The sequence below is a fragment of the Lepidochelys kempii genome, chromosome 25 (assembly GCF_965140265.1).
Source record: "Lepidochelys kempii isolate rLepKem1 chromosome 25, rLepKem1.hap2, whole genome shotgun sequence".
In the NCBI taxonomy this organism is placed as follows: domain Eukaryota; kingdom Metazoa; phylum Chordata; order Testudines; family Cheloniidae; genus Lepidochelys; species Lepidochelys kempii.
In genome coordinates this window covers 17353858-17364047 of record NC_133280.1, presented here as the reverse complement: position 1 = coordinate 17364047, position 10190 = coordinate 17353858, and the positions used below count along the sequence as shown (strand labels likewise).

The window sequence follows — 10190 nt, the reverse complement described above, 5'->3', positions numbered from 1 at the left end:
AGATGGTAACAGTGAAAACAGAACAAAAGATGATACTACATCTTAATTTAGTTCTCAGCCAACCAGAGCCAACAATTCCTACCAATGGATCTGAAGAGGGTGAAGAATTAAACATTTCACTGTTAAAAATGTCAGAAGCAGAAATAGAAAATACAATTAAGCAGCTAAAAAATGGCGAAGTGCCTTGTCAAGGTAAACTCACTGCTGAAATGCTTCAAGGTTGGGAGGATATGATAGTACATGAAATGCATAAACTTTACAATATCATTTGGGAGAAAGAACTCTGCCCAGCGGATTGGAAGAAAGGTGTGATCTGTAAACTACCAAAGAAAGGCAACCAACTGATGTGAGATCACTGTTGAGAAACATTACTTTCAGTATCTGTAAAAGTGTTCTGCAATATACTATTGAACAGAATCAAACTGGTCACAGATGAAAAATTGCACAATGAGCAAGCAGGCTTTAGACTAAAAGATCACGTGCAGAGCACATCTTTACAAAATGATTGAGAAAGAGTTTGCTTACCAGAGACAATTAGTCTTGAATTTCATAGATTTCACCAAAGCTTTTGATTGCATTCATAGAGCGTCGCTATGAAAGATGTTGTGAGAAAATGGCCAACCTAGAAAGATAGTGTCACTGGTCAAGATGCTGTATGAAGGTTCAAATGCTGTGTAAGGACAGAAAGTGGAGAGACCAATTGGCTTGATATCATCACTGGAGCATGGCAGAGTTGCATGTTATCACTCCTTCTCTGCATTGTGATAGATTATGTGATGCAAAGAGCAACATCAAAGGAAGATACAGGAGTTATGTGAAGTAGAGGAAATTTTCGAGATCTTGACTTCTCAGATCACATTGGACACAGATGATGATGCCAGGAAAACGACCATGATCAGTGTCAAACATGAGGCTGCCAAAGTAGGATTAAGAATCAGCCAAAAGAAAAGTAAAGTCATGACAATTGAAAGAGGAGTCAGCAATGATGGTACATATGTTATATCTGGAAAGCACAATCAGTGGTGATGGACAACTTCATAAGTAGTGAAAGCAAGAATTGGGAAGGCAAGTGGAGTTTTTTCGAGACTGGCAAATATTTGGAAAAGTCAGGAGATTCACACAAGAACCAAGATAAAGTTACACAATGTTACTAGTGATACGCACACTGGTAAATGCTTCTGAAACTTGGCAACTGTTATAAGCCAACAACAGGAAACCTAATGCACTCCATCAGAGATGCTTGGAGAAAATACTTGGTGTCAACTAGTGGGATAAAATAACTAATGCTGATGTGTTAAAAGAACTGGCCAACAGATGGCAAGGAAAGTGATTTGAGAAAGAAAGCTGAAGTGGTATTGGCATGTTGTACAAATGTCAAAAAAGTACCCTTATATAAGTCCTTGACTTAGGGAAGATGGAAAATAGAAGACCAACAGATGCCACTCTCATAGAAGCAAACTACAGTGAAGTAGGAAACATGGCACTTGACAGACAGAGTTGGAAACACTGAGTTGCCTCGCATGACAGCTTCTCATAATAACAATAGTTACCTATTTATACTGCACACATAATGTGGCATCTGAACACCTTTCATGATAGCATCTGAGCACCATGTCAACATACCTACATAATATGTATCAACATATACAATGCCCAAAAAGACCACAAAGAAAAAAAATCTGCCTTGTTGGCTGTTTTAGCAAGGTCTGAATGCAAATTAAAGGTCAAACGCATCTGACATTACTCCACTGAAATCAATGGAATTATGTTGGGGATTAATTTGGCCCAAGGACAAGAGGTGTCCCTCTGGGACATGCCTGAGAGACATTGGGAGGCAAGTTTACACAGTCATTACCTGAGCTTTACCAGGATAGATAACATACTTTAGTCTTAGCATGGCCAGTCTCGCACCTTCCACAGGCACTAATTCCAGTGTGTAATTCAAAGTTAAATTTTAAAAAAATTATGAATACAAATTAATTAATCTATATCTGCTTGGTACATAGTTGAGAGAAAGATACATTAATACATGTCTTTCCTGCTTACGCAACATGTGAACAGTCAAGATATATTGCTGGTGCTGTAGTTTTGAGCCAAACAATAGTATGCAAAGGTAACAGCCCTGATTCTGATCTCACGCCAATGTCAGTCCACGGAACATCAGGCTGAGGCCATCTATGGACTGTCCAGTGAGAAAGGAGCGCTCCTGTTTGAATTCTGGGCTGACACAGAATGTTCGATAGATAAGGCATGTCCTGCTGCTGACCCAGGTACAATCAGCAACAGATCCCATTGCAGCCTTTCTGTATTGCTGCATTCCCTTTATATAGCACTAGGTCTGACCCATTCATTAAAGTTTAGGGTCCTGATTACAGTCTATTAAAAAGTTGGTTATTGGTTCCCTTTGATATAAGAAGACCAACAGAGATCAGCAATAAATTATAGAAAACCAACCTTGCCAACATAATATGCAGTTTTCAAACTGGAGTATCTTGTGTCCTATTCTAGCTGAAGACCTCCCAAATCTCACCCATTAAGCATTCTACTCACAGCAGATTAAAGAATACACTTTGCAATAATTTCCTTTTAATTTCAGATACCTTGCTTTTTACACATTAGTGTAACTCCACTGGCTTCAGTGGCATTATTCCAAAATTACACTCGTGTAAATTAAATCAGTGTAATCTGGTTTTGGATATTTATTAAAAAGACTTCCATAGGGTGAGAAACGAAGCAGTTTCAACACAATGATAATGAAGCCAGAGGAAGATTGTGGCAAACTGTTACAAGGGTCGCACATAGGGTGACCAGACAGCAAGTGTGAAAAATCGGAATGGGGTGGGGGGTAATAGGAGCCTATATAAGAAAAAGACCCAAAAATTGCGGCTATCCCGATAAAATCAGGACATCTGATCACCCTAATCACACGTAACTAGTGACTCACAACGTAAGTAAACTCTGTTCACATTCAACTCATGGAGTTCAATATACTGAAATTTTTTAGCTTAATGGCTCTACTGAGGACAAAGAGAAACTGGAGGCGGAGAGCTGATTATTTCATGTACTTGGCTTTCATCTTCAGCATCCACTTAATGTTTCTTTTATTCAAAGAAGAAAACACAACATACTTTAGGTGACACAGAGTGACTATGGAGTTGCATATTCATATGTGCTTCCAGCACATAATGGAAAACAGAATCTGACTAGAACTTTGTCATTAAACTTACACTTACAGTTGTCTACCCTAGAAACAAAATATTTTTTGTAGCAGTTGCTGAAATCACAAGAATATAAACTGACACAGACACTCGGCATGTTATCCAGGGAACATACGCATTCATTCAGAATTCAACAGAAGACACTTTCTTGGCTGACTCATATCACCATATATACATAGTGTGCACTTACAAATATTTTATTAGAGGAAAAGAGTTTGCATTTAAAAATTACACAGTGTGACATTACATTGCGGTGAGTCATACATCTTTGTGTACTTTGTTACCATGCATTCAAGTGCATTGATTCTAGTCCATTCACAGGAGATTTACTGCTCCTCCTGGCCATTTTGTAAACTTTTAAATTAAAATGTAAAGATACAAATTATTCAACCAATATTTTGGTTTTTTTAATAACTTGTAGCTATTTAAAAACATCAGTTAATTACCACAGTTATTGTGTTTCCCTGAGACAGATGCCTACGTGGACCCACACTTCTGAGATTAAAGCCCCCAGCACACAAACTCAGAATCCTGAGGCCAGTCTACCTTGCTCCCCATCTCTTACAGGGATCTCAGGGTATAAAAGGGGGAGTTGTCCCCAAACACCATTAATTTTTCCCCACTAATTCAGGAATCCCTTTAGATTGCAAAGAAGGGGGAATGTGGGCAGGAAGCGTGGATCTGTCTGTGGGCATCATCTCAGAGAACCACAGTTACTGGGGTAAATCACCATTCTTCTCCTTTGAGAATTGGCCACGTGGATCCCTGTTCTTGGATGACTGACAAGCAGCAGTGACCCTCAGCATGAGTCTGAGGAGTGTTAGTTAAAGGTAACTGGGAGGTAGCTTCGCCAAACTGGCATCAGATCAGGATGCCAAGGTGAAGACCAAAATTTATGTGATGTCTGCCAAACTACAGAATTTACTAGGATTATTTTATTTCATAATGTCACTAGGCTTTGGCAATCTTTGTACAGCATAGTGAAGAACAGATGGAGACCTGAGATTCCACTAAGGTAAAGAAAGTCTCTATCTCTTTTCCTTGCAGAGACAGTATGCACAAAATAAATCCCCACTGCTTTTTGTTCATCTGGATGGGTGGTGGCACTGAAGTATTCCTAGTATAGATAATGTTCCAGCAATTTCCCATGTTTTTTACTAGTTTGTTAATTAGGCCTTTCTCATGTGTAGTTCTGACCACATCACCCTCCTCTTTTAATCGCTCCACTGCCTCCTTCTTTTTCTCCATATCAGGATCAAGTTTCATGTCCTCACATTCAAAGCCTTTCACAGCTCTGCCTCCTCTATGCACCCCTGTATTTTATTAAACCACCCCACCTACTCTACTCAGTTGCTCTGATTGACCCTTCGCTAGCTTCACACAAACGTCTCTGCTCCTTCCACGCGGTGCCCTCCCTGAGATGGATATAAGGCCACTACTGTCTCCTCCTTCATGTCCCCTCTCAAGACCCAGCTCTCCTGTGATGTCCACAATAAACTGCTAATACATGACTGTTCAGCTCTGAGTTGAGGGGATATATATTTATACATTTAGGCCTGGTCTACACTTAAAATTTAAGCGAAAAATCCATACCTCTCAGCGATGTATCTATGGTAATCTAACCCTTGGTGGAGATACAACTATATTGATGGAGAATAGTTTTGTCAACCTAGCTACCATTACTTGGGAAGGTAGTTTACCTACAGCAACAAAAACCCCCTTCTCCCAAAACAAAACAAAACCCTTCAGTTGATCTAGGCTGAATCTACACTGTGGGTTTATGCTGGCATAGCAATGGCGCTGTAGACCCCATGGTGCAGACACGTCTAAAAACTGTATATATCAATTGTGTATATATTGGGTTTCCCTCCCCACCCTCCATCTTCACCCACCCTTTGCAAATCGATGGTCTAAATTGTGAGTTCTTTTGAACCAGGACCAAGTGTTCATACAGCATCAAGTACAATGGTCCTCAGTCCTGACTGAGACCTCTATACATTATTGCAATATAAGTAACGAACAATAATAATCAATTACATTGTTAATTTTTAGACAATTTCAGAGCAAAATCCCACAAAGACAACATTCCAGCTGAAACCCTATGGTATGATTCTTCTCTTACATAGCTGTCAGGTGTACCTCCAAACACCTGGAAAACTAGGGCGTCAGTAGAGTCACAGATGAGACCTGGAGCACATACCTTATGTTTGGAGGCTGAGGGCCAGCTCCAAGAGCAGCACTCATAGATATGCAGGGCTGGATGGGAGCTCCAGAGAATCTACCCCATGCTGAGTCAAGACCAAGTTTTACCTAGACCATCCCTGACAGATCTTTGTCCAACCTGTTCTCAAAAACCTCCCATTAAGATTCCACAACTCCTTTGATAACCTACTGCAGCACCTAACTATCCTGATTGTTAAAAAGTTGTCCCTAATTTACCTAAACCTCCTTTGGTGCAGATTAAACAGCAGCGTGCATTGATAACAAGGTAGGGGGCATGCCATGCATTGGACTATGGCAAAGTCCGGCTTGGGTGCCCAGTAAACTGCATGCTTGTTTCAAACAAGACAGGCCAATACGCTGCGGGGAGCCCCCTGCTCTGCCCCAGCGGGGATGGACACTGTAGCTGGTGCAGCTTGGACCTCAGGGACTTATGGGGCCCGTGCGGCTTCCCAGCCCTGGGAAGTGCCTGAGCATTTCCCCCGGAGGGAGGCCCTCCTGGTTGGGGACGGTTTACACCCAAGCAGGACTTGTCCCTAGTCCCAGGCCGCAGCCCGGCTGAGAAATAAGAAACTAGACATGATTGCATCGTTAGCGGTAAAGAAAGGACACTGCTGGCCACAGCGCTCCGGCCCCGCGGGAAACCCTTAAACCGCCTCTCCCGCTCCTGCCCCACGGGAAACCCTTAAACCGCCCCTCCCGCTCCTGCCCCACGGGAGACCCTGAACCGCCCCCCCCCGCTCCTGCCCCACGCGAAACCCTTAAACCGCCCCTCCCGCTCCTGCCCCACGGGAAACCATGAACCCCCCGCCCCCCCGCTCCTTCCGCACGGGAGACCCTGAACCGCCCCCCCCCTCCTGCCCCACGCGAAACCATGAAGCCCCCTCCCCCCCGCTCCTTCCGCACGGGAGACCCTGAACCGCCCCCCCCCTCCTGCCCCACGCGAAACCATGAAGCCCCCTCCCCCCCGCTTCTGCCCCGCGGGAAACCACGAACCCCCACCACTCTTGCCCCACGGGAAGCCCTGACCCCCCCCCCCCCCCGGGGTGGCCCCGGTGCAGAGAGGGGAGCTGTACTGGGGAAACTCGGGTCCCGTTTCACTGGCACTCTAGGGGCCCCGGGGCTGATCAGCGGCAGCCCAGGTGGGGGGACGGGGGGACCCAGGGGCCGGGGCCGGGGGCCGGCCGGCCGCTCCGCCCTGCTCAGGCTAGAGCTGCAGCTGCAGCAGCCGCCGCTGCCTCCTTTTATAGCGGGGCTAAATTTAGGTTGCGCCTGGCTCGTTCCCTCCCGCCCCGTCCGGGACGCGTTTCCTCCGCTCCCTGCAATTGGCTTGAGGGCTCTGGCGGCCCGGGCTATAAGGCAGGGAGGGCCCGGGAGCCGCCAGCTCGCAGCCCCTCCAGCCATCGCCCCGGAGCAGCCGAGCCGGGACGCACCATGGCGCTGAGCGACACGATCCTGCCCTCGTTCGCCACCTTCGCCAGCCCCTGCAGGGAGAAAACTTTCCACGAAGTGAGTGTCCGCGAAGCGCCTGGGCGGGCCGGCCGGGGGCCCGCGTCCTGACGTGCCAGACGCCCTTTTCCCCCAGCCCCAAACTCCTCTGGCCGGGGAGGTCCAGAGGGATGCAGCTACCCACTGCTCCTGCAAAGGGACAGCTGGATAGTAATGACCTGACTCCTGCAAAGGCTTGGGTGGGAAATGCTGTGGAGTGTCAGCATGTGTGTGCAGTGCTAGGGGTGGGGAGTATGTGCAGGGGGAATGCCCCATGAAGTGCTGGGGCATTATAGCATTTTGAGTAACACTGATTGGGAGTAAAAGCTAGCCCTGGAGCAGATGGGTTAACCCTGTCCATTAGCAGAGATTCGTGGATCCTCTCCCCTGAGCTCTAATATTCTCTGCTTTTCTTTCTCAGAGATGGAAATGTGACCAGGAGGACAAGGCCCCTGCCAACAGCTGCACCATGCCAGAACTGAGGCCAGGACTGGGCAGCCTCTCCCCTCGCAAAGAGGATGAAGATCTCAACAATGTTTTGGATTTTATCCTTTCCATGGGCAACGACAACTTCAGCCAGAACTCACCTAGTGGGGACTATCCCTCAGCACAGACAGAGCCTAGCAGCTTCTACCAGACAAATCCATCTTCTGGATGCTACAGTTCCCTGGGACAGAGCAATCCACCTCCTTACAACTCCAGCCTCATGTCAGAGATGATCAGATCTGAAATGGACCCAAACTTCTGCCTCCCCAGTCATGTCCAGGGACGATTCTTTGTGACATCCAGCTTTGGGAGCCCACACTTTGTGGACAACATTAAGCCAGAACCTGACATGGACAATTATGGGCCTGTCATGGGCCTCGTCCCTCAGACATGCCCTAAGATCAAGCAAGAAGGCAATGCAACCTGCATGATGGCCTACAAGCAGCCCAGGATGGCCAGCTCACCCCAGATCCCTGGCACAGAGACACCCCCTCTGAGCCCTGATGACCTCATGGTGACTGACTGCCAAACACAGATGATCTGCCCCTCATCAATGTCATTCCAACAAAGCTATCACTCTGCCACAGGCTTCCACCATCACCAGACCCACTTCCAGTACCAGAGTGCCTCTCAGTTTGGCTTGTTTGAGGACAGCCTGCCCTTGCAACCCTCAGCTCCAAGAGGCATACTAACTCCTCCTTCCTCTCCCTTGGAGCTGATGGATTCCAAGCCCAAAAGAGGGCGACGATCCTGGCCCAGGAAGAGGACAGCCACACACACATGCACTTATGCAGGCTGTGGGAAAACCTATACCAAGAGTTCCCACTTGAAGGCCCACCTTAGAACACACACAGGTAAATACAGCGCAATGCTTGGCTATATGGGGCAACCACGTGGTTTGCCATGTACGGATGCTAAGAAACCCTCGGCCACAGAATTAGTTCTAAGAGCAGAATGTAACCTGAATTGTGTGAGAAGTTCATTAATCCTACAAAAAGAAAAGGAGGACTTGTGGCACCTTAGAGACTAACCAATTTATTTAAGCATGAGCTTTCATGAGCTGCAGCTCACTTCATCGGATGTAGCTTACGAAAGCTCATGCTCAAATAAATTGGTTAGTCTCTAAGGTGCCACAAGTACTCCTTTTCTTTTTGCGAATACAGACTAACATGGCTGTTACTCTGAAACCTGTCATTAATCCTACAGAGTCTGTAAACTACATGCATGCCCAACCACAGTCTGAGAGGTTAATAACCCTGTCGTGGCTGGGCGCAGTCTGCATGTGTTTTTGCTTAAGTTTTTCCAACATAACAACGAGTGATACTTGCACCAATGGCCCTCCAATCACTTCCTCCCCCCCCAAAAAAAACCAAACAAACCCACAACCATACTCCAAGCAGAGAGCTTCCTCTGCCCAGAGAAGGGAGAAGAGTGGCTACTGCAATTTAATTATCCTGGGAGGCACTTTGATACTATAGTGCTGGGCACCAACATAAAATGCTACGCTAAAATAAATGTTAGGAATATGCTGAGATCTAGTGAGAGAATTTACAACCCTTCTAGTGTTTGGGAGCTGCCTTTATGTGGGAGGAATTCACTGAGTCATGGTCTGTCTGATTTTCCCAACAGGTGAGAAACCTTATCACTGTAACTGGGAAGGCTGCGGCTGGAAGTTTGCTCGCTCTGATGAACTGACTCGTCACTATCGCAAGCACACTGGCCACCGGCCCTTCCAGTGCCACCTCTGTGACAGGGCTTTCTCCAGGTCAGACCACCTGGCTCTGCACATGAAAAGGCACATGTAGCTATAGAGACTCGGTACTGCACATCAGACATTATTTAACGGCTCAGGTGCAGAATCGTTCAAATATCTGTAGCTGGTACTACTTAGAGGCAACAAAGCTCTAGCCATGGATGGGAAGGAAGAATTTGACTCAAGGAGGTTTAGCCTGTCATCTCCTGAAGAGAATTTAAAGGGACTGTAATAGTGTGACTGTCCACTTCACTCAAGAGAATATGGTTTATTTATAGAGCTTCTGTGAAGGGTAAACTCAACAAGACTCCATGCAGATTGTATAGAAGAAGCTGTAAATACTGTACCTCTGATTGTAATTGCCCAATACATAAGCTTTATAAGACAATGTTTGTATGGAAACTGCCTGAAGTCAACCCTAGATGGGATTAAATGAATGTTTCTGTCGATGATATTTTAGATTTCAGTTGAAGGCATGGCTAAGAGAAACACTCTGATTGTTAGACTATTTGTTTCATTGGTGCAATAATATTCTTGTCTGCCATGATCTACACTAGAAGTACAGGGCTTGATGTCTTGTAAAAAAATAACCTATTTTACTGATTGATTTTTTTTTTATATATTGTACATTGAGAAATGTTCTAATGTATTATGTAAATAAGACAAATGGGCATTTTGCCTATTTCTGTTTTTATTAAAAAAGTAGCAATTTTTCAATGTTTGAAAACATTCTCTTTTTAATAAAATAAATGTTTAAGAGATGTGATCACACTTTATATCTTATTTGAGAGCCAGTCATTATCCTTCCCAACAGCTGAATCAACAGCCTCCTGGAAATGTTTTAAATGAGAAAAAATTATAGGAGGACATTTAAAAAAAAAATCAGGTCCCTGTTCTAAAAACAGGACAAAATTAGGTGTAAAACTCCTGATTAGTTATAGCTGAACTACAGAAAATTCAATGTTATTTCAAATAGGAAAGTGTTTCATATTCAACATGTACTTCCTAAAAATGGTTGTTCAGGT

The 10190-nt window shown here is 45.2% G+C and overlaps 1 protein-coding gene across 1 annotated transcript; it reads left to right on the top strand.

The window, feature by feature from the left end:
- Nucleotides 1-6779: 6779 nt before the first annotated feature.
- Nucleotides 6780-9907, top strand: KLF2 (KLF transcription factor 2). The gene is made up of 3 exons (XM_073324130.1): nucleotides 6780-6947; nucleotides 7348-8266; nucleotides 9042-9907. The coding sequence occupies exons 1-3, from the start codon at nucleotides 6873-6875 to the stop codon at nucleotides 9215-9217; spliced, it is 1170 nt and encodes a 389-aa protein (XP_073180231.1). The 5' UTR covers nucleotides 6780-6872; the 3' UTR covers nucleotides 9218-9907.
- The last annotated feature ends 283 nt before the right edge of the window (nucleotides 9908-10190 follow it).

Coding starts and splice junctions, on each gene's coding strand:
- KLF2 (XM_073324130.1), top strand. CDS start 6,873: ATGGCGCTGAGCGACACGATCCTGCCCTCGTTCGCCACCTTCGCCAGC. Junction 6,948..7,347: donor GGGAGAAAACTTTCCACGAA/GTGAGTGTCCGC, acceptor TTTCTTTCTCAG/AGATGGAAATGTGACCAGGA. Junction 8,267..9,041: donor CCACCTTAGAACACACACAG/GTAAATACAGCG, acceptor TTTTCCCAACAG/GTGAGAAACCTTATCACTGT.